The 24,081-nt window shown below is 48.6% G+C and overlaps 3 protein-coding genes across 9 annotated transcripts in view; 1 reads left to right on the top strand and 2 right to left on the bottom strand.

Annotated features, from left to right (window-relative positions):
- Positions 1–763: 763 nt before the first annotated feature.
- Positions 764–7,004, bottom strand: zswim3 (zinc finger SWIM-type containing 3). Of its 3 annotated transcripts, none has more exons than XM_008124761.3 (3): positions 6,874–7,004; positions 4,870–5,038; positions 764–4,118 (listed from the first exon to the last, which is right to left on the bottom strand). In XM_008124761.3, the coding sequence occupies exons 2-3, from the start codon at positions 5,022–5,024 to the stop codon at positions 1,952–1,954; spliced, it is 2,322 nt and encodes a 773-aa protein (XP_008122968.2). In that variant the 5' UTR covers positions 5,025–5,038; positions 6,874–7,004; the 3' UTR covers positions 764–1,951. The 3 variants fall into 3 exon arrangements, with proteins under 3 accessions (XP_008122968.2, XP_008122967.2, XP_003230348.2); XM_008124760.3 differs by having other exon boundaries at positions 6,811–6,979; XM_003230300.4 differs by lacking the exon at positions 6,874–7,004 and adding an exon at positions 5,557–5,639.
- A 19-nt stretch (positions 7,005–7,023) lies between these two features.
- On the top strand, positions 7,024–19,646 carry acot8 (acyl-CoA thioesterase 8). Of its 2 annotated transcripts, none has more exons than XM_062979270.1 (6): positions 7,024–7,155; positions 12,698–12,834; positions 12,937–13,162; positions 15,726–15,883; positions 18,201–18,392; positions 19,351–19,646. In XM_062979270.1, exons 1-6 carry the CDS (start codon positions 7,073–7,075, stop codon positions 19,467–19,469), a joined length of 915 nt encoding a protein of 304 aa, XP_062835340.1. In that variant the 5' UTR covers positions 7,024–7,072; the 3' UTR covers positions 19,470–19,646. The 2 variants fall into 2 exon arrangements, with proteins under 2 accessions (XP_062835340.1, XP_062835341.1); XM_062979271.1 differs by lacking the exon at positions 7,024–7,155 and adding an exon at positions 7,259–7,392.
- A 106-nt stretch (positions 19,647–19,752) lies between these two features.
- snx21 (sorting nexin family member 21) overlaps positions 19,753–24,081 on the bottom strand; it is a 43,241-nt gene continuing 38,912 nt past the window's right edge. For all 4 annotated transcript variants that reach the window (XM_062979266.1, XM_062979263.1, XM_062979264.1 and 1 more), the window contains exon 4: positions 19,753–22,553. In XM_062979266.1, the coding sequence (XP_062835336.1) occupies positions 21,888–22,553 (666 nt within the window). In that variant the 3' untranslated portion in view covers positions 19,753–21,887. The remainder of the gene's footprint in view (positions 22,554–24,081) is intronic.

A 24,081-nucleotide genomic window follows, 5' to 3' on the forward strand; every position in this document is an offset into this window, starting at 1 on the left:
TTTATGACTTGTTTTTATTGTTATTTGATCTGTTTTTTGCTTTATTTTATTGTTGTGGACTGGGCTTGGCCCCATGTAAGCTGCCCCAAGTCCCTTTTGGGAGATGGGGCGGGGTATAAAAATGAAATTATTATTATTATTATATCAATTATAAAAACATCATTTAAAAACATGGCACAAGTCTAAAGTCATTGCCTGGGGTCCGTTCATTATCAGTCAACATACATCATTCTGATTATTATTGCTGCGTCTGCTGCTCGAATGCCTGGTCCCAGAGCCATGTTTTGAGTTTTTTCTGAATGGACAGAAGGGAGGGAGCCAATCTGATTTCACTAGGGAGGGAGTTCCACATATGAGGGGCCACCACTGAGAAGGCCCTGTGTCTCGTCCCCACCAATCGAACCTGCGAGGGTGCCGAGATCGATCTTAACCTCCGAGGTGGATCATAGAGGGAGATATGTTCGGATAAGTAAGCCAGCCCAGAACCATTTAGGGCAGTGGTTCTCAACCTTCCCCATCAGCTTAAGCGGCTGAGGGGGGAAAAGAAGGAGCCTGAGGCTGTTAGGAATTGTGGGAGTTGGAGTCCAAAACACCTGGAGGGAGGGCCCAAGCTTGCCCATGCCTGAAAAAAACAGAAACTGCATTGTCTTCTGCAAAATAAATCTAGCACAATGAAAGTGTCTCAGAGGCCTCTCATTTATAGGCTTGACATAACTTGAAGTTGACTTAATAGCCATTAAAAACCACAGCAGCCACGTTACCCTAGAATTCAAGGGATTTATTGGAACCAGAAATGACTCGGGTCTCATTTGGAGTCCAGCTCAGCTACACAAGAGGTTTGGGAGCCAAAATTGCACCCCAGTGACCTTTTCCACAGTCCCCTGAACTGGTCACCTTCTTAAAGGAGAGAGAGAGAGCCCTTTTAAATTAACATGGCATAATTTATTCATCACAAATCCACAAGCATTCCTTTGCCAAGATAATGCAGGAAATAGATGAAACTAAAAAATGACTTCAGCAGTGAAGCCGCAGAGATAATAATAACAATAATAATAATAATCTCTATTTTTAACCCACCCTCTCCCCGGAGGGATTCAAGAGTTAGATCTGCATTTTCAACCATTAATTTGGACTTAAGGACATAGCAGCAAAACTTGCCCCTCTGGCAGAGGCTTCGGGGAAAGCAATGAGAGCACCAACAGGGCATTTTGCCTCCACGTCAGGGCATTGGGGCTGAAACACAGAAACAGTAGCACTTGCATGCACTGGGTGCAGTGGTTCTTCCCACACAACGCAAGAGAATATCAACATTCCAGGTGGGTTTCCTTAAAATGACCTAAGCTAAAATAACAAGACAATGGAGAATGCAGAATACACCTTAGTCTGGCAACAAAAACCAATGAAGCAAGTTATACCCAGAACAAAAAATACCAAGGATAAACCTCCTAATGAAGCAGCTTCCCTGATTGTCAAGTCCGCAGCTGGACATCGCAAAACCTCAAGGCTCTCACTCCATTGTTTGTCTGTCTTCTGGATGCAGATGTGAGTCTCTCAATGGCCATCAAGAAATGCTGGCTTCAGTTGCATCCTGACCTGGAATGAATCCCGCCGCCCTTTGTCTACCTGCAGATCTCCCTAGAGCTGTATTTTCCAAACTCTGGTTTTCCAGATGTTTTTGACTATACCTCCCAGAATCCCTGATCATTGGTCAAAGCAGCCGAGACTTCAGGGAGTTGAAGTCTGAACACCTGAAGGACTAGAGTATGGGGATCGGTGCCCTGGAGAGCCAGCCAGCGCCAATGGGGAGGAGGCCCTTTTATTGCTGAGGTGTGGAGCAGCAACCCTGAGCTCCCTGAATCGGGGAGGACCACGACAGACTTGGGGAATGGCCAAAGCCAGGACCAGCCTGACCAGACGGACTGACCAACTGGCCAAAGGAGGTGCATGTATTTCAAGCCACAGAAGTCTGGTTTGTGCCCAAAGTGGCGCCATGAGTTACGGAGGAGATTGCGACTTCCTCCATCTCTTCCTTCTTGACCCAGAGGAAGGGGAGGTCCCCCACATTCCGGACATTGAGGGGCTTCACTGCCGCTCCCTCCTCTTCCCGCAGCTCGGAGCATTTAGTCCAGATGTTCACGATCATCCTGAGGGTGGCACTGCGCTCCTCCAGCTCCTCCCCCTCGCTCTGCAGAAGCAGGTTGCCGAGCTCCTTGCTGAGGGACTGGATCATGTCCTGCCGCTCCTTGGGTGCCGGTGCTGCTGGCAGGCTGCCTTTGGGAGCCCCGGGTGCCTCCGGCATGTTCTCCCGCAAGGCAGGCAGGTGCTGGTACTTCCTCTGCCAGCGCTTGGCCACCATGGCCTCTTCCACCACCTGCTGGTTCGCCAGGAGCACCGCCAAGATGTGCCGGCAGGGCAGCTGGTAGCGGCAAGAGAAGAAGCAGCTGCACCTCTGGCTGCCTTTGCTGACCTGGTGTGTGTCCTCCAGCAGCTGGACCGTGGCCTTCCTCCTGGTGGAGAGTGTCACAAGCTGGGTGGACTTCTGCACCATGTCCCACTCATTCAGGCACAGTTGGTAGGCCAAGTCCGTGCAGGTCTCCCGCAGAGCAGCCAGCATGGTGGCCACCGGCTTGGCCGGACTGTGCCTAACACTCTGATTGAGTGGCTCCGTTTCAGCTTTGGCCGGGAAGTGCTTTGGTGACTCTGGAACAGTTTTGGCTGGGAAACGCTTTGGCAGCTTCGTGGCAGCTTTAGCCAGGAAGCGCTTTGTTGGCTCCGTGGCAGCTCTGGGCCTGCGCTTCAGGGGGGGCGGGGGCTTGATTTTGAGCTCCTTCATGAGGATGCTGCGCCCATCGCTCTGGCTCGGGTTCTCCAGGCCTTTGGCGTTAAAGTCGTTGACGGAGGCCACGAAGCGGAGGATGCTGGTCTCCAGGGAGAGCTTGGGGCTGAAGAGGCTGGAGAGCTTCTGTGTGATGACCTCCAGGCTGTCGATGTAGGTGCTGCAGGCGTGGAGGCCCTTCTTGGCGTGGAAGTACCAGAGCATCTCACAGGAGAACCAGTGGGCCTGGAGGTGCTCGTACAGGCCCGGGTCCACCAGGTCCTTGACCATCGGGGAGAGGGCCTCCAGGCTGGCCTTGGAGGGGGAGAAGACGGCCTTCCGGAGGGCCATCCTCAGGGCTTGCTTGGAGGGGTAGTGGGACTTCTTCAGCTTGCGCTCCAGGAGCCGCACTGTGTGGTAGACGGAGAGCAGCACCTGCGCCGAGGGGAAGAGCTCCCGCAGGACCTCCCGGTGGAGGAAGGCCACGTCCACCAAGACCACCTTGACCTTCTGCCCCTCCTCTGAGTTGAACTTCTTGAAGACGGAGAGCATCTCGCGCATGCTCTCCGGCGTGTCGTCCTTCAGGATGGCGAAGTGCACCAGCTTCGCCACCCGGTCCTTGCTCTCCACCAGGAAGGCGTAGAGCGTGTGGCCCCCGCAGCCCAGCACCCGGTGCAGCAGCAGGCTCTCGGGGAACCGGAGGAACAGGCCCTTCATCTTGCTGGTCTGGAAGCTCAGCCGCTCCAGCTCCTTGCCGGTGCTGCCCATGCTGAACGAGGCCAAGGAGCCCGCGTCCACACGCAGGAAGTCCCTCATCACCTCATTGATGTGGACCAGAGAGGAGCTGGCCCTGTTGTCTTCATCTGCCCGAGGGGCTTCTGGCTCCTTGGAAGGAGAAAGGGAAGGAGGCGGGTGCTTCTCAGCATCCGTTTCAACGTTCATGCTTGCTTCCCTGTCCTCCTCGACCTTCACACTGAGGCTGGTCTCCATGTTGCAGGCCTCCACTTCTGCAGGCTCCTCTTTGCGCAGCTTGGCCGGAGGGATGCCGCAGGCTCTGGAAGCAGCCATTCTGGCGGCCAGCCTGGCCAGAGGGGAACGGTCAGAGCTGATGGAAGGGGCCTTGGGCTCTGCATGAATGTGGTTGCCGTTCTGCTCAGTGATCACAAGCCGGTCCAGCTCCTCGCTGTACTGCAGGACTAAGTAGGCCGGGCACAACTGGGGCTCCTCCTCCTCCTCCTCCTGCGGTTTCTTCTTCTTGCCATGTTCTCTCGGTCGGACGCAGGCAAACTTCACCCGCATGAACCTGGGAATCAGAGAAGAGGAGCAGCTGTAAGGGGGGCCCAATGCGGCCAGGCACTGGACAAGTTCATTTATTTACCAGCTGTTAGGAATTGTGGGAGTTGTGGAAGTTCAAAACGCCTGGAGGGAGGTCCGAAGTTTGTACATGCCTGGTCTTGAGGCAAGTTTTGGTGCCTCAGCAAACAACAACTCAAGTCAGGAGGCTTTTAAGCAGAGGCTGGATGGCCATCTGTTGGGGGTGCTTTGAATGCAATTTCCTGCTTCTTGGCAGGGGGTTGGACTGGATGGTCCATGAGGTCTCTACCAACTCTACTATTCTACGATTCTATGAAATGCTATTTGCTTCTTTATGCACTTACTAAAGTCTTGTGCCATATGACTGTTAATAAACAATACTGCATTATAAATAGAAGGTGTAAGCTGCTTTGAGTCCCCTTAGGGAGAGAAAAAGCGGGATGTAAATAAACGTAATAATAATAACTCCTCTGATCGTACAGCATCGAGCTGTGGCAGTTCAAAGAGTGCCAAACTGCATTTAATTTGGCTGCGTCTACAGCAGGCGTGAGACAACTTCGGCCCTTCTCCAGATGTTTTGGACTTCAACTTCCACAATTTGTAACCACCTACCATCCAAAACACCTGGAGAAGGGCCAAAGTTGTCTCACGCCTGCTGTAGATGCAGCCAGAGGGTGTACTTGGAGCGCATGAGTGTGACTGACTCCTGTGCGCCCCTGACCGACTCGCCCCCTTCTTACGTGATGTCCTCTCGAATGTTGGTCCCGTTCTGTCGGTTGTGGAACCGGACGGAGACGCAGCTCTTGAGGCCGAACTGGAGCCGGCTCTCCTTCTTGTAGGCGGCAAAGTGCTCGGAGAAGTCCGTGTAGTTCTTGAAGCAGGAGCCCACCTCCATGGCAGCTCCCAGCCCTGTGGAAAAAGGACACACATCGCACTCATCAACCGGAATTTCGACATCCCAGCCCTGTTTCACCATTGCCTCACCACAAGCTGCTTCCAGTGGGACAATGAATTCTATGAACAGAAAAATGGAGTAGCCATGGGGAGCCATCTCAGCCCGGTCATAGCAAATTTCTACATGGAACACTTTGGAAACAGCACCAAAAAAGCCCGCTACATGGTTCAGATATGTGGGTGACACCTTCACCATTCGGAGCCACGGAGAAGGACTCAGCAAGTTTCTGCACCACCTCACCTGCATCCACCCAAACATCCAATTCACCATGGAAAAAGAAAACAAAGGAGACCTGCCATTTCTAGATGTTCTAGTCATCCGCAAACCCAATTCACAATTGGGCCACACAGTCAACAGAAAACCCCCACACACAGATAGATACAGCCATAAAAACTCCAACCATCACTCAAGTCAGAAAAGAAGCACAATCAAAGCCCTGGCAGACCGTGCACAAAGAATCGGCAAAGCCCACCTCCTCCAAGGGGAACGGAAGCCCCTAAACTGGGGTTTGCAGGCCAATGGAGACTCCACCATGGACATCAGAAGAGCTGTAAGGCCAAGAACAAGACACGAGAGTCAAGACAAAGATCCAACCAGAGGGAAAGTGTTCTTACCAGACATCAAGGGAACCACTGACCACATGGGGAAGCTGATGAAGAAACACAACCTGAAAACTATCTGCAGACCCACCAAGAAAATCCAACAAATGCTACGTGCAGCAAAGGACAAAAGGGATCCTTTCACCTCTGCAGGAGTCTACTGTATACCATGCAGCCTTGGACAAATTTACATAGGGACCCCCAAACACAGTAGCATTGCCCAGGCACAAATCAAGGAACATGAAAGGCTCTGCGGACTCAATCAACCAGAGAAGTCAGCCATAACAGAGCACTTGCTGAACCAACCAGGACACTGAATATTATTATTTGAGAACACAGAAATGCTGGACTGCTCTCACAACCACCACTGAAGAAGCCATTGAAACCCACAAGCATGTGGACAATTTCAACAGAAAGGAGGAAACCATGTAAAGGTTATAAATAATAAGACTTTATTTATAACCCATCATCTCTTCCTGAGGGGACTCAGTTACCAGTATAAAAAAATCTGTTTACCAGTACTAAAAAAAATACTAAACTCAAGACAGTAAACTAAGAACACACCACTCAGAAAAACGGAAACCATCAGGGCCAGTTAACACCTCCCAACAAGGGATTCCCCCAGGCAGGAAGCAGTCAGGCTTTGCAGCTGCGAGGCCATTCAGTACTAATCAAGCTGGACGAAAGTAACATTCACACTTGCTTCCAACAGACCAGAGTTCTTTCCCCCATCTTGGACCTTCCACAGATACATAAACCCCACTGGCCTAGTTTCCAACAGACCTCACAACCTCTGAAGATGCCTGCCATAGATGCGGGCGAAACGTCAGGAGAGAATGCTACCGGAACATGGCCAGGCAGCCCGGAAAACTCAGAGCAACCCAAGGCATATTATTATTATTATTATTATTATTATATTGCCCCGCCCCGCGTTCCTTCCTTCCATTAGTCGCCCATTCCTTTCCGCTTTGGGGGAAACAAGCGTGCCTCTGCGCATGTGGGGAGCGCAGCCCCCTCCCCGGCCCCACCTGAACCCCCACCTGGGCAAAAGGGGGTCCCTCGACCCTCCCCCCTTCTGTCCCGGGGAGGAGAGCGGCCCGCACGCGCCCCCTTACCCGCCCCCTTACCCGGGTTCCTCAGAGGAGACCCGCCACAAGCCCTCAGGCTTCCCTTTCTGCGCATGCGCGTACCAGGCACCGGCGGGCTCTCTCCTCGTCAGCCGAGAGGCCCCGCCCCCGAAGGCGAGCCCGCCAATCGGGAGCCCCGGCGCCAAAAGGGGCGTGCGGCTCCGCCAATGGCGAGGCGGGGCTCCTCCCCGGCGCGCGCTGGGGCCCCGCCAGGCCGACCTTGGCCTTGCCGGAAGGGAAAGCGCGCCGGCCGGAGCGAAAGATGGCGGGCGCCGAGGAGGACCTGCGCAGTGTGCTGGTGACCAGCGTCCTCAACCTGGAGCAGCTGGACGTCGACCTCTTCCGGTCAGTCAAGGGGGCGGGCGGGTGGGCTGCGGCCCGGAAGGAGGCTCCAGCGAGGGGCCCCAGCGCCCCCTGCCGCCGCGGAGGAGCAGGCGCACTACTCTAGTCCGCCTTGGGCCGGGCCTGCCCCGCCCCGGGGGGAATGGCCGTGGCAAGAGCCATTGAAAGGCCGTGACAGGAGTGGCCAAAATCAAGGGCACAACAACATCTGTAAGGGAACTCCAGGATGCGGATGATGAGGTGCGCTGTGCTCATTCAGAACAAGGCCTGCAAGCCACTCTAAATAATATAATCTATCTATATATATATAAAAGAGTGATGGCATCACGGCGACCCACAAAACTACAGGCCCCCCAACCTCGAAATTTGACAACACAACCCATCATCCACGCCTCAAGGTTGATACAACAAAAAGAAAAGAAAAATAAAGTCCTAATTAGAGGGAGAGCAATAATTGTTTTTATCCAATTTCTGCCAGTTTAGAGGGCTAATCTCTGCCCACTTGGTTGCCTAGCAACCAAGGGACAGCCAGGTTTCAGTTAGGGGACAGGCAGATTTAGGCCTCACTTAGACTTCTTCCACAGATTATCTAAAATTCACTCAGGGAGGAAACAGCCAGGCTTTAAAGCTGCAAGGCCATTACATCCTAATCTTTTTTCCTAATTGCAGCATTCATACTTGCCTCTAACAAACAAAAAAACCCAATCAGAAATATTGTATATTCACAACCTTTAGGAAATAATATCCCCTGATGGCGCAGCGTGTTAAAGCGCTGAGCTGCTGAACTTCTGGACCGAAAGGCCACAGGTTTGAATTGGGGGAGCGGAGAGAGCCCCCACTGTTAGCCCCAGCTTCTGCCAACCCAGAAGTTCAAAAACATGCAAATGTGAGTGCATCAATAGGTACTGCTCCGGCGGGAAGGTAACGCCGCTCCATGTAGTCATCCCACATGACCTTGGAGGAGTCTACGGACAACGCCGGCTCTTCGGCTTAGAAATGGAGATGAGCACCAACCTCCAGAGTAAGACACGACTGGACTTAATGTCTGGGGAAAACCTTTACCCTTGACCTTAACTACCACCAATTCCTCAATACTTTATTTCCCAGACCACCAGACTTCGCCACAGCAACGCGTGGCCGGGCACAGCTAGTAGATATATAAAAGAGTGATGGCATCACGGCGACCCACAAAACTACAGGCCCCCCAACCTCGAAATTTGACGACACAACCCATCATCCATGTCTCTAGGTTGATACAACAAAAAGAAAAGAAAAATAAAGTCCTAATTAGTGGGAGAGAGAGGAATAATTGCTTTTATCCAGTTGCTGCCAGTTAGAAGGCTAAGCTCCTCCAACTTGGTCTCCTAGCAACCCAATAAAAAATAATAAAAAACACTAAAAAATGATTAAAAACACTAAAAAATTAATACAATAAAATACCATAATAACAAAAATAACTAAAAATTATACAAGAAAATAATAAAATATAATAAATAAAAAGATATCTTACAGTAAAATTAATTTAAAAATACAAATAACGTCAAATAAAAATTACACAACAATTTTTAACCAATACCACCACCACTTTGCCACAGCAACGCGTGGCCGAGCACAGCTAGTATAATAATAATAATACAGTAGAGTCTCACTTATCCAACGTTCTGGATTATCCAATGCATTTCTGTAGTCAATGTTTTCAATACATCATGATATTTTGGTGCTAAATTCGTAAATACAGTAATTACTCCATAGCATTACTGCGTATTGAACTACTTTTTGGTCAAATTTGTTGTACAACATGATGTTTTGGTGCTTAATTTGTAAAATCATAACCTAATTTGATGTTTAATAGGCTTTTCCTTAATCTCTCCTTATTATCCAACATATTCGCTTATCCAATGTTCTGCCGGCCCGTTTACGTTGGATAAGTGAGATTCTACTGTAATAAAAATAATAATTAACAATAGACATTGACAAAATCACGATCTGCCAACTGCAAAAGGCCACCCTACTGGGATCTGCGCACATCATCCGAAAATACATCACACAGTCCTAGACACTTGGGAAGTGTTCGACTTGTGATTTTCTGATACGAAATCCAGCATGTCTATCTTGTTAGCTGTGTCATAATAAAATAATAAATTTATTTTTTACCCCGCCGCCATCTCCCCGAAGAGACTCGGGGCGGCTAACGTGGGGCCAAGCCCGGATAATTACATAAGAACGAAATAAAATACATACATAATACACTTCATCAGCAGATAAAAATACATCAAGATAAAAACACAATTACAGTAGAGAGTCACTTATCCAACATAAACGGGCCGGCAGAACGTTGGATAAGCGAATATGTTGGATAATAAGGAGGGTTTAAGGAAAAGCCTATTAAATGTCAAATTACATTATGGTTTTACAAATTAAGCATCAAAACATCATGTTTGAAATACAAAACCCCTGGAAGCTGGGAACACACTGATATACTGTAGATCAGGGGTCCTCAAACTTTTTAAGCCGAGGGCCGGTCCACAATCCTTCAGACTGTGGAGGGGCCGAATTATCATTTGGGAAAAAAAAATTCCTATGCACACTGCACATGTCTTATTTGTAATGCAAAACAACAACAACAATGAAAGTACAATACAATATTTAAAAATGAAATCAATTGTAACCAACATAAACCTATCAGGATTTCAATGGAAAGTGTGGGCCTGCTACTGGCCAATGAGATAGTCAAGTTAATTAGGATTGTTGTTGTGTGTCTTCAAGTCATTTCAGACTTTGGGTGAGCCTAAGTCTAAAATTATTTATTTATTCATTTACTACATTTATTTATTACATTTATATCCCGCCCTTCTTACCCTGAAGGGAACTCGGAGCAGCTGTATGCACATACAATATATTATATTATTAGCATAGCACAATATTAGCATTATATATTGCTATATTGAACTATACCACTATACTGTAATATTATATATAATATATATCATATAATTAATATTATTATATGGTATTATTAGTATATTGTATAACATATTATTATAATATTATATGTATATACAATATATTATATTATTTAAAATGATATAAAATATTATTTATTTATTTACAGTATTTATATTCCCCCCTTCTCACCCCGAAGGGGACTCAGGGCAGATCACATTACACATGTAAGGCAAACATTCAATGCCTTGACATAGAACAAAGATAGAAGACAAACGCAGGCTCCGAGCTGGCCTCAAACTCATGACCTCTTGGTCAGAGTGATTGGTCTCAACTGGCTGCAGCTGGCTGCTCACCAGCTTGCGCCACAGCCCGGGCTGTGGGCGGGGGCCAGGTAAATGACCTTGGAGGGCCGCATCCGGCCCCCGGGCCTTAGTTTGGGGACCCCTGCTGTAGATTAATCATCTCTAGAATCCCATATTGAGCAGAGCAATGGCAACACTGGGAAACAAAAATTTGCTAAATATTTGATATTGGTCAACTGTCTCCAGAATCTCACCTGGAGCTGGGTGGCTCTGTGTTAGGAGGAGGATTTGGCTTGTGCCTTCCAGCCTGGCAGAAGGGGCTGGACTGGAGAGCCTCTGAAGGGAGGAGGGGGTCTCTTGTGTTTCTAGGGTGCTATGCCTCTAATGATTCTTGCTTGGGTTAAAAGAGGAGGAGGAGTAAGCCAGAAGTGCAAGTTGCTGCAAGGCTGACAAGGGTAAAAGAGGGAGAAGAGGGAGGAGGAGGAGGAGGAAGAGAGAGTGCGTGGGGGAGAAAAAGGAAGGGAGAAGGAGAGAGAGGGGGGATCTGGAGCAAAATGTGTGTGTGTGCAGGAGGAAAGGGGGGTCCTCCACCCGCCCACCCACCCACCCAGGTAAGGAGATGACAGAAGGCAGCCAGCCCCCGCCACACTCGCCAGCCCTGACTTGGCCCTCGCATATAAATGGCCCCCCATGGGATGATTCACCCCCCTTCCTTCCCGAGATGCGCTTTCCTCCTTCCAGTTTTTTCGAAAGGGAAAGAGCCACAGCTCGCACCTTGGATTGAGTGAAAGATGCAATGTTTCCAATTGGCCACTAGATGGCGTCGGATAATACGGAGTGTCGGATAAGCGGAAGTCGGATAAGTGAGACTCTACTGTATACATAGTAACATAGTAAAAGTAAAATACTGACAATAGCATAAACATAATTTAAAACTGCAACAGGAGTTAACAAAAACGAACTGGGCCAAAGTGCAAGGAATGTACATTGTAAACCCAATGGGAGAGGTGGATGAATAAAGTGCTGCATTAAGTAGGAGACTTGGGACGGGATAAATGATGAAGTTATTTTCAACTGATGGAACAGAATAAAGTGCATCAAATATAGTAATTGTCACTGAAATGGGACCTGTCGTAGGGATTAGTAGTTTCCCAACTCTGATAATATGATGGCAATCGAATATTATTTTTCTAAGAATTCCCTCCAGTGGGCACAAGCCAAGTTTACATCAGATGCCCACAAAGGACAAGTGAGAGGTTCTAGATGTATTAAACTGGTGACACAACATGTATAATCTAAGTAATGTTTCATTCCACTTTATGTCTTTCTAATACCTCTGCACTATTGAACTATACACTTCCTAAGTGTCTAGGACTGTGTGATGTATTTTCGGATGATGCGCACAGATCCCAGTTGGGTGGCCTTTTGCAGTTGGCAGATCGTAATTTTGTCAATGTCTATTGTTTCCAAATGAGATCTTTCAGCACGGCACCCAGTGTGCCCATCACCACCGGGACCACCTGCACTGGTTTCTGCCAGAGTCTTTGAAGTTCAATCTTGAGGTCCTGATAGCGGCTGAGTTTTTCCTGTTGTTTTTTGTCAATGCGACTGTCACCTGGGATGGCAACATCAATGAACCAAACTTTTTTCTTCTCCACAACCGTGATGTCTGGTGTGTTGTGTTCCAGAGCTTTGTCAGTCTGGATTCGGGAGTCCCACAGTATCTTTGTGTGCTCATTTTCCAATACTTTTGCAGGTTTGTGATCCCACCAGTTCTTTTCTGCTGGGAGGTGGTACTTGAGGCATAAGTTCCAATGAATCATTTGGGCCACATAGTTGTGCCTCTGTTTGTAGTCTGTCTGTGCGATTTTCTTACAGCAGCTGAGGATATATATGATCAATGGTTTCATCGGTTTCCTTGCACACTGCATTTTGGGTCATCAGCTGATTTTTCGATCTTGGCCTTGATTGCCTTTGTCCTGATGTCTTGCTCCTGGGCTGCAAGGATCAGGCCTTCTGTCTCCTTCTTCAGGGTCCCATTCGTGAGCCAGAGCCAGGTCTTCTCCTTATCAGCTTTTCCTTCAATTTTGTCAAGGAACTTTCCATGCAATGTTTTGTTGTATTATTATTATTATTATTATTATTATTATTATTATTATTATGTTCAGTAGAAAGTAGAATATGGACAGGTGAATGTTTTGTTTTGTAATTCTACACATATAATGTGTATTGAGGATGAAATTTAATTTTCTTGTGCAATGACAATAAAGTTATTCTATTCCATTCTCTTCTCTCAGCGGGAGGCACTACTGGGTGCCGGTCACCCAGCGGCTCTTTGGCGGCCAGATCGTGGGGCAGGCCCTGGTGGCTGCGGCGAAGGCTGTGAGTGAGGACGTCCACGTCCATTCCTTGCACTGCTACTTTGTCAGAGCAGGTCAGTACGGAGCCCTTTGGGAGAGGCGGGCATGGAGGCACGCAGCCCACCAAGGCTATCTGTCGTGATGCAAGCGGCCTGAGCCCTGCTGTGTCTCCCCAGGGGACCCCACGGTGCCCGTCCTGTACCAGGTGGAGCGCACCCGGACGGGGAGGAGCTTCTCGGTGCGGTCGGTCAAGGCCATCCAGCACGGGATGCCCATCCTCACCTGCCAGGCCTCCTTCCAGGCGGCGCAGCCCAGCCCCATCCAGCACCAGTTCCACATGCCGGAGGTGCCGCTCCCGGAGGAACTATTGACCCAGGAGGAGCTCATCCACAAGTACCTCCAGTGAGTGACAACCGGGGCCTTCCCTCTCCCCTTGCTCAACAACTGGCAGAGAGAGAACTCCGGCAGAGTCCCTGGGGAAAGGGGGAAAGAGAGAGCGAGCCGCCTGCCTTGTCCCTTTATTTAGCCACTTCTGCCTGGCGAACTGATCCTCCGTCTCTTGAGCCTCCAGAGCTGCTTCTTTTTCAAAACATGTCTCTATTTCTGCTTCAAGGCAGCAGGAATCTCACCTGGCCTAATTGAACCACTCCACCTGCGTCTAGTTGTGAATTCTGAAGTGAAGCTGAGTGTGAGTGGTGAAGGCGGTGTGTGTGTTGGCAGCAGCAAGTGCATGTGTGTGGAGAGGGTGAGTGAGTGGGTGTTGGCGATGGATGTAGTGTGCAGTGTGCAGTGAGAATGAGTAAGTGTGAATGGTGGTGGCAGGTGTATGGTGGCAAGTGTGCATGCGGTTGTATGTGCATGGCACAGCTGCCGCATGCACACCAGATACACACACTCGTGCACCTTACACATGCATGGCATGCGTGCACTCACACACAATCAAAATCCGGTCTCCCAACAGTCTGCAGGATCGTGAACCGGCCCTCCACTTAAAAAGTATAAGGTATAAGGATTCTGGGTATTGTCTCCTAAACTTTAACTTTTCAAAACTCTGACCAAAGCTATCCAGTCATGGGAGTGAAAATCACTGATCTACAAATTGCCAAGTCCATCAGTTGTTTGCAAAAAGAGTGAACAATTGTCCCAGTGTTACCAGACAGCAACTTCCATGACTCCTCTCACTGTTGGCTGTGCTGCCTAAGGCTCATGGGAACTGTGGTGGAACAATCGCTAGATATCCTGTCATTCCTTAATTTATAAAATATTTTGTCAAGTCTTTGGACTTAAAGCGTGGTATTAATAGTGATTGTAATGTTTTAATGTATTTCAATTTTGATCTGAATTTTAATTTAAATGTTTGTTTTAATTGTGTATTGTTTTTAAGGCATTGAATTGTTGCCTATGTGTAAGCAGCCTTGAGTCCCCTTTGGGATTGAGAAAGGCGGGATATAAATATAGAACATAAATACATAAATTTTCTGGGGGCTCCGCTGTATTTCATCATCCTCCAGAGCGGCCATGCACCTTTATCTCCCATTATTAAATATTTGATGAAAACATTGAGGAGCTGGAAGGCTTAGTTCTGCTGCTGCAAAGACTAGGACACAGTGAAGCAATGCATTCAAATTGCAGGGAAAGAGATTCCACCCACACCTTAGGAAGAACTTCCTGAGGGTCAGAGCTGGAATATGCTTATGCCGTGGAGTCGGTGGGCATTTCTTCTCTGGAGGTTTTACACAGAGGTTGGAAGGCCGTCACTTGGGAGGAGACTTCACTTAGGCAGAAAAATAAAAAGCACAAATGCAGGATGGGTGAGATCTGGCTCCACAGCAGAGTTACCTGTGAAAAAGAGCTTGGGATATTAGTGAGCATGAGCCAAAAGTAGGATGCAGCAGCTCAAAAAGCCAGGGCTGCATCCCAAGGAGTCTAGTATCCAGATCAAGGGAAGTCATTGTGCTCCTCTATTCTGCTTTGATCAGACCTTCAACTGTAATAATAACCCTGTGTCCATTTCTGGGCCCCACAGTTTGAAAGACATATCAACTCTAAGCTGTAAGGTGTCCAGAGCAGCGTGACTAAAATAATAAAAGGTCAGGAGACCATGAATAATCCCTGTGAGGAGCATCATAAAGAGGAGGGTCTGTTTAGTGCACTTTATCTATTTATGAATTTGTTACCCATAATGTGCACCGTACACTTTGCTTATCCACTATTGCAACCTCATTGTTTTTAACCTGATGTTTTAATTCTGCGTTGTGTTTTTTAACTTATTGTGTATATTTTTTATTGGTTTTTGTTTTTGTCCTGATGTTTTATATTTTATCATTGTTTGTATTTTGATTTTGCTGTAAGCCGCCCCGAGTCCCCTTCTGGGGAGATGGAGGCGGGATACAAATAAACTTATTATTATTATTATTATTATTATTATTATTATTATTAGTCTGCAGAAGAGAAGATTGAGAGAAGGAGACATGAGAGGAGCCATGTATAAATATGTGGAAGGGTGTCACAAGGAAGAGAGAACCGGCTTCCTTTCTGCTGCCCTGGAAACTAGGACTCAATGGAGTCACGGGTTCAAATTACAGGAGAGGAGATTCCATTGAACATTAGGAAGAGCTTCCTGGCTGTAAGAAGAGGCAGTGGAACTCTTTGCCTCGGAGTCTGGTGGAAACTCCTTCCTTGGAGGCTGGATGGCCATCTGCCAAGGATACTTTTATTGTGCTTTTCCTGCTTGGCAGAAGGGGGTTGGATAGCTCTGCCGGGGAGTCACTTCTATGGTTTTATCATCTCTTGGTTAGCACTAGTAAGTGGTGAGGGATGATGAGAATTGCAGTCCAACATGGCCTGGAGAGCCACACATGCTCCACCTGGTCTTGGTAAAGAATATATTGTGGGCATAGTACCCTGTTCCTGTATTCCCCTAAAGTTCCTGAGCTGCCTTGTTCCTCTTTCTGTCTCTGCCAAGGGACCCCAACCTCCTGGAGCGGTACCGGCAAGGGCTCACCAAGATGCTGGCCCAAGAAGTCCCCATTGAGATGAAGCCGGTGAACCCGCCCGACTTCTACCACCGGGACCAGCAGGAGCCCAAGCAGCTCTTCTGGGTGCGGGCCAGGGGACACATTGGTGAGTGCAAGGCATGCTCACTCCTTTGCTCCGTTGGTTGCATGATTGTTAGTAGCCAAAACTGAAAGATTTTCTGTTTCTGGTTTGGGAGGGTTATTTCCTGTTTAATTGTGCTGACCTTACTTGGAAAGTAGTAGTTAGATTCCAGAACCTTCATTTTTGTGGCTGCCACAAACTAGGTTGAATGGGTTGAGACTCTATAGTGAGATCTTCATTGAAAAACTAGAGCAAAATATGCTGCAGGATGATGTCCCTCCCGCAAAGACAAAGTTTTTTTGCAGTTCGCCAGATAGGACTCTGTTCTCTGTACTTCATCCAACTCCCCGGCCCTGTGTTGCGCTGCTTTGGTGCTCTGAATGCGATTTCCTGCTTCTTGGCAGGGGGTTGGACTGGATGGCCCACGAGGTCTCTTCCAACTCTATGATTCTATGATTCTATGATCACACGCCCAGCCCTTTTTATACCCTGCTCACACCCATTTTAGTATTTTTGGTTATTAGTTTTTGTCAAGTATTGTTTTGATGGAGTTTCAGTGCTGCTGTTTAATATTCTTGTGTTTTATTTAATTGTGTTTTTATCTGGATTGTTATATGTTTTATTTGATTCTGTTTTTGTTGCAATGGATTGTTTTGCTTTTATGTCTGGTGGACATTCTGTCCCAGATGGAAGCCACCCCGAGTCCATTTAGGGAGATGGTGGCTGGGTATAAGAATAAAGTTATAATTATTACTATTACATCTACCTATATTTTATAATATGTTTTATCTTATAATGTGTAATCTAAACTCACATATCTACACTGTACATTTTATAATGTGTTTTTATCAGTTATAATTTTTAACTGATTTATATTGTACTGTATAATTTTTTATATATGTGTTTTATTGTAAGCCGCCCTGAGTCTTCTGTTGGGTGAGAAGGGCGGGATATAAATATTGTAATAAATAAATAAATAATATTATTACTACTACTATCATTATTATTATTGACACAAAGACATAGTATGACACACCAACCGATTTCATATCACAAAACCACAAGTCAAACATTTCCCAAGTGTTTAGGACTGTGTGATGTATTTTTGGATGATGCGTGCAGATCCCAGTCAGGTGGCCTTTTGCAGTTGACAGATAGTAATTTAGTCAATGTTTATTATTTTGTCAATAATTTTTGTCTATTATTATTTTGTCAATAATAATAATAATTGACAAAATAATAATAATTGACAAAAATTATTTATAAAATAATAAACATTGACAAAGGAAGACGTAACCTTCTAATTATTATTATTATTATTATTATTATTATTATTATTATTATTATTATTATTTTATGACACAGCAAACAAGATAGACATGCTGGATTTCGTACCACAAAATCACAAGTCAAACACTTCCCAAGTGTTCCCAAGTGTGTGATGTATTTTCGGATGATGCGTGCAGATCCCAGCAGGGTGGCCTTTTGCAGTTGGCAGATCGTGATTTTGTTAATGTCTATTGTTTCCAAATGTCCGCTGAGATCTTTTGGCACAGCACCCAATGTGCCGATCACCACCCGGACCACCTGCACTGGTTTCTGCCAGAGTCTTTGAAGTTCAATCTTGAGGTCCTGAGAGCGGCTGAGTTTTTCCTGTTGTTTTTTGTCAATGCGACTGTCACCTGGGATGGCGACATCAATGATCCCAACCTTTTTCTTTTCCACAACTGTGATGTCTGGTGTGTTGTGTTCCAGAACTTTGTCAGTCTGGACTCGGAAATCCCACAGTCTCTTTGCGTGCTCATTTTCCAATACTTTTGCAGGTTTGTGATCCCACCAGTTCTTTATTGCTGGGAGGTGGTACTTGAGGCATAAGTTCCAATGAATCATTTGGGCCACATAGTTGTGCCTCTGTTTGTAGTCTGTCTGTCTGTTATTATTATTATTATTATTATTATTATTATTATTATTATTATTGTTATTAGAAGGTTACATCTTCCTTTAAAAGGAAATGATGCCCTCTGGCCTTCCAGTGTCTTCCAAGAGCCATAGGGCTCAACTGGGTGGTGTTTTAGGACAGTAGACCTTCTTTCCCAAAGGAAGTGACTCCGAAATCAACCTCAAGGAGGAAAATGCTCATAAGAAGCATTGGGGGGGGGGGGGGGGTTGCAATTTGACGAATGCTATGTGTCCTGGAATTGGATGCTGGGGCCAAAAGGCTTGAAAAAATGCCTCCGTGGGTGCATGTCCTGGGAAGGCTGCTCAGGGGAGTGTGCAGTGCTGTCAGCCTTGGCTTCCCCTCCTCAGGCAGAGCCCTGATCAGCCAGTGTTTCCCTTCCAGGGGAGTGCGACATGAAGCTGCACTGCTGCGTGGCCGCCTACATCTCGGACTACGCGTTCCTGGCCACGTCCCTGCTGCCGCACCGGCACCACCAGGTGGGCTTCCTGGCCTCCCTGGACCACTCCCTCTGGTTCCACGCTCCCTTCCGGGCCGACCACTGGATGCTCTACGAGTGCGAGAGCCCCTGGGCCGGTGAGTGAGAGCCGACTGACCCAAGCTGACAAAATGAACGTCTACAGGGAGGAATATCTAGTGCTACACTTGGGCAATAAAAATGAAATGCAGAGGGATGGGATGGGGGACCCCCGGCTTGGAAATGGTCCACGTGAAAGGGCCAGGAGTGGGATGTCACAGCTAAAAAGGCCGATGCGATTCCAGGCTGCATCCATAGGAGGAGAATGTCCAGGTGGAGGAACGCAATATTGGTTCAATGTTTACAAAGCTCAGTTGCTGCTAGACTTTTTATACTTTTGACACGTTTTAGTAGTTTGAAAGACTATTTTAATTGATATGTGTATGTTTTTACAGTTGTATAATATGGTGTTTGACTGATACAGTAGTCTCTCGCTTATCCAACGTTCTATATTATCCAATGAAGTTTGCCAACACAGTAGTCAATGTCTTTTTAGTCAATATTTTCAATACATTGCGATGTTTTAGTGCTAAATTCATATATACAGAAATTACTACATAATGTTACTGTGTATTGAACTGCTTTTTCTGTCAATTTATTGTAAAACATGATGTTTTGGTGCTTAATTTATAAAATCATAATGTAATTTGACCTTTAATAGCCTTTTCCTTAATCCCCCCCTTATTATCCAGCGTTTTCACTTATCCAGTGTTCTGCCAGCCCCTTTATGTTGGATAAGCGAGACTCTGCTGTATTGTTATTGCCTGAATCTGGCATTGAATTATTGCCATAGTTCATCAGTCGCTCTGCATCCGCCTTTGGGGGTGAGAAGGGCAGGGTATAAGTACAATAAATAAGTAAATAATAATAATATAGCCATGGCCTGACGATTGTTAGATGTATGACCAAACATGAGCCAGGAGTGTATTGTGGCAGCTAAAAAGGCCAATGCGATTCCAGGGCTGAAGTTTGCCCATGCCTGGACTAACGCTTTCCCCCACGTGTGTCCCACCCCAGGAGGATGCCGGGGCCTGGTCCAGGGGCGGCTGTGGCGCAGCGACGGGGTGCTGGCGGCCACTTGCGCCCAGGAAGGAGTCATCCGGGTGAAGGACCAGCCGGCCACCAGCAAGCTCTGACGGCCACGGCCTCCCACCAGGAGGGAGGGTCCTGCCCGACTCTCGTTGGCACGGGCAAAGCCTCCACCCTGGATGCGGGGGCAGACGGACAGAGGAGAGAGAGACTCACGGACGGAAGGAATGTATTATAATAATACTAATTTATGATAAGAAGAATAAATCTTTATTTGCACCCCAGGGGGACTTGGGATGGCTCATGGAAGCACTACAGTGCCATGTATAAACCACAGTACGAAGTACACAGTGGAAATATATGACATAAGTACAAAAACAACAATACATGTAAAAAGGACCAACTGGGTGGTTTTTATTGGGCGTATTACTTCATTACAGACTGGCCTCTTGGATGCCAATAAAGTGACCAAGACTCCCTGCACGGCTCCAGTCTCTTGGGGGTGCAGGGGATTGAGTGTGTGTGTGTGTGTGTGTGTATATATATACACACACACACACACACATACTAGCTTTGCCCGGCCACGTGTTGCAGTGGCTTATAGGAATCCTTTGTTGGCCAGGTGGAATAGCAGTGAATAGCCTTGCAGTCTCAAAGCCTGGCCGTTTTCTGGAGTAGCTGGAGCTGTTTGTTGTCTGAACGTAGAGGCATGGATGAGGGGTTGTGCTGCCAAGTGTAGTGTTTCTGGGATGTGTAGTTTTGTTGTTTTGTCCTAGGCCGAAATTTCATTACCCTTTTATATATATAGACTAGCTGTGCCTGGCCATGCGTTGCTGTGGCGAAGTGTGGTGGTATGGGAAATAGTCAAGATAATCCAGTTCAAAGCAGATAAAAGAAGATTATTAATGGGTTATATAGCTGTGTGAAAGGGCCTTGCGTCTACATTGCCATATAATACAGTTAAAATCAGATAATCTGTATCTTATAGGCAGTGTGGAAGAGGCCTAAGTGAGGCCTAACTCTGTCTGTCCCCTGCGGTGAGTGGGTTGCTAGGAGACCAAGTGGGCGGAGCTTAGCCTTCTAACTGGCAGCAATTGGCTAAAAACAATTATTCCTCTCCCTCTAATGAGGACTTTATTTTTCTTTTCTTTTTGTTGTATGAACGTAGAGGCATGGATGAGGGGTTGTGCTGCCAAGTTTAGTGTTTCTGGGATGTGTAGTTTTGTTGTTTTGTCCTAAGCCGAAATTTCATTACCCTTTTATATAGATAGATAGATAGATAGATAGATAGATAGATAGATAGATAGATAGATATGTAGGTTATTAGGAAAGGAAGTATGTCATGTTGCCACATCCCCCTCCAGCCTGCTCTCACCCCATTGCCTTTCCCACCTGGCATTCAGTGTGCTCCCTCCACAAAGACAAGACCTTTGTGTCCTTTGCCATCTGTCTTGAGCCATTAAGAATCTGGACGGCCGCCTGTCTGGACAGCCTGTATGTGCCTTCCTGCCTGGCAGATTAAGCCTGGATCTGTTGACCTCTGGGGTGTTGTCTAACTCTAGGATTCTACCGTTTCCCTGAAAATAAGACATACACATAAAATAAGCCATAGCAGGATTTCTAAGCCATACCCCGAAAATAAGATGTGGCTGTGCAGACCCCTGTCAGGTCCCAGTTGTTGTGTGTGTGCTGCAAGCTGAGGCAGAGGGAGACACAAAGTAAAAGTCTCAGTGTAGTGAGGAGCAGGATGCTCTAGTGTTGTGTATCCTCGGGGGAAGAAGCAAAGCCATGGCTGCCCTTTTTCTCAGGTCTCTCTCCCCCAGCACCAACCAGCAACAGTCTTGTGGGTCTCTCTCTCACCCCACACAAACACCAGGGGATAGGTGGGGGGAAAGGTCCAGCATGTAGTCTGCTACTGAGCCCAGAGAGATCACCCCATCAACGCTGATTGTTGTACCATACTTAATACAAATAAGGCATTCCCCGAAAATAGGCCATAGTGTGTCATCTTGAGGGAAAATAAATATAAAACATAGTATATGTAGGTTATTAGGAAAGGAAGTAAGTCATGGTGCCACATCCCCTCCAGCCTGCTCTCACCCCATTGCTGTTCCTGGGCGCATTGTCTGGTGCCGTCTTTCCGGTGCGCTCCCTCCACAAACACAAGACCTTCCTGTCCTCTGCCATCCGTCTGAGAAGCTGGTGGCGAAATGTCTCATTAAGAACCTGGACCGCCTGGAATGTGCCTTCCTGCCTGGCAGGATGCGGCTGGACCCGATGGCCTGCCTCTGGGGCCGTTTCTAACTCTAGGGTTCTAAGAACACGGCCATCCCCTTTTCCCGTCCCCAATCTTCAAGCTGTATGACAATTCCTCCTCAAAAGAGAACGAAGGGGGGGATTCCTGTAGCCGGACCCTGGCCTCTGCTGCTGGGGGTCTCCCCGATGCCTTCTCACTCTCTCCACTGACCGCTCTCTGCCCGGGGGTGTCCTGCCTCCCTCTCTCCTCCTCCTCCTCCTCCTCCTCCTCAGGGCAGGGGCTGCTTGATGAGCATCTCCTTCAGGGAGGGCGGGGGGGACGGCCCGCGTTCCTGCAGGGCCTGCAGCCGGGCCTCGGCCCCCCGCTTGTCCCTGCCCAGGGCCCAGGCCAGGCGGACGTGTGCCTGCAGGAAGGGGCCCAGCAGCGGGTGGCTGTCTTGGGCCTCCAGCAGCCGCAAGGCCTCCTCGCACGCGGCCAGGGCCTCCTGGAGCCGCTCCAGTTCCTGCTGGCAGACAGCCAGGCCGGCCAGGGTGACCAGGAAGTGGCCCGAGCGCTCGGCGCCCAGTTTCTCCTGCAGCCGCCGGGCGTTGCTCCAGGCCGCCAGGGCCTCCCGGTAGAGACCCCCGCAGGTCAAGCGCTGGGCCTCGCGCAGGTCCTCCAGGAAGAAGAACTCCAGGAACTCGGCCGAGCGCCGGACCTCCGGCAAGGAGTGCAGGTGCGAGAGGAATGCTTCAAAGGCCCGGCTCCGCTTGGCGATGGTCTCAGCCGCAAAGTTGCGCCGCAGCCGCTTTCGCGGGAAGGAGACGCCCGTCAGGTCGGCCCCGAAGCGCCGGTGCAAGCGGCGGTTCAGCCGCTCAAAGTCCGAGTAGCGCCGGGCGATGGTGGCGGGGGCCTTGTCGAACTCCCCCGTCCGGATCAGGTAGATGGTGTAGAGCTGTGGGGCAGATCGGGAAGGAAGCGTCAGGATCAGCGTCTACCCAACCTCTGGCCTTCCAGCGCTTTGTGGCTTCATCTCTCATGAGCCATGACCATTGAGGCTTCTGGGAGCTGGAGCACAAAACACACAGGAGACTGGAGTTTGGGAATCATTTGCCCAGATCAGCTGGGTCCCCTCCCCACAGCAAAGCCCCACGGCGAACAGCAGGCAGGCAGGTTATGGCCACTACCCCGTACGAAGCACTAGCGCACACACAGGCACACACGCTCCCTCACGCCACAGGTGGGTCCCCCAAGCAAAGCAGGTGAGGCAGAGGCAGCAACAACGGCCAGGGGAGAGTTACCTGAGGCTCTTCTGAGCCAGCCGTGCCCAAACCGCAGCAGAAGAGAAGAAAGAAGAGAGAAGAGTCAGGGGTCCCGGTGCGGACAAGGGAAGGGTGGCTGCAGGCACAAGAAGGGGCTTCTCCCTGAGTCAAAAGTGTGATGCGGCTGCTCAAAAAGCCAATGCGATTCTAGGATGTGGCTTTAACACAGCTGGATAATCACCAGCAGCAATAGATCTCTACCGACTGAAAGGTTGGCAGTTCGAAGCCTGGGTCGGGGTGAGCACCCAACCTTCAGCCCAGCTCACTGTCCACCAGCTGGATAATCACCAGCAGCAATAGATCTCTACCGACTGAAAGGTTGGCAGTTCGAAGCCTGGGTCGGGGTGAGCACCCAACCTTCAGCCCAGCTCACTGTCCACCAGCTGGATAATCACCAGCAGCAATAGATCTCTACCGACTGAAAGGTTGGCAGTTCGAAGCCTGGGTCGGGGTGAGCACCCAACCTTCAGCCCAGCTCACTGTCCACCAGCTGGATAATCACCAGCAGCAATAGATCTCTACCGACTGAAAGGTTGGCAGTTCGAAGCCTGGGTCGGGGTGAGCACCCAACCTTCAGCCCAGCTCACTGTCCACCAGCTGGATAATCACCAGCAGCAATAGATCTCTACCGACTGAAAGGTTGGCAGTTCGAAGCCTGGGTCGGGGTGAGCACCCAACCTTCAGCCCAGCTCACTGTCCACCAGCTGGATAATCACCAGCAGCAATAGATCTCTACCGACTGAAAGGTTGGCAGTTCGAAGCCTGGGTCGGGGTGAGCACCCAACCTTCAGCCCAGCTCACTGTCCACCAGCTGGATGATCACCACCAGCAATAGATCTCTACCGACTGAAAGGTTGGCAGTTCGAAGCCTGGGTCGGGGGTGAGCACCCAACCTTCAGCCCAGCTCACTGTCCACCAGCTGGATAATCACCAGCAGCAATAGATCTCTACCGACTGAAAGGTTGGCAGTTCGAAGCCTGGGTCGGGGTGAGCACCCAACCTTCAGCCCAGCTCACTGTCCACCAGCTGGATAATCACCAGCAGCAATAGATCTCTACCGACTGAAAGGTTGGCAGTTCGAAGCCTGGGTCGGGGGTGAGCACCCAACCTTCAGCCCAGCTCACTGTCCACCAGCTGGATAATCACCAGCAGCAATAGATC

Source organism: Anolis carolinensis, chromosome 4 (assembly GCF_035594765.1).
Source record: "Anolis carolinensis isolate JA03-04 chromosome 4, rAnoCar3.1.pri, whole genome shotgun sequence".
NCBI classification, from domain to species: domain Eukaryota; kingdom Metazoa; phylum Chordata; class Lepidosauria; order Squamata; family Dactyloidae; genus Anolis; species Anolis carolinensis.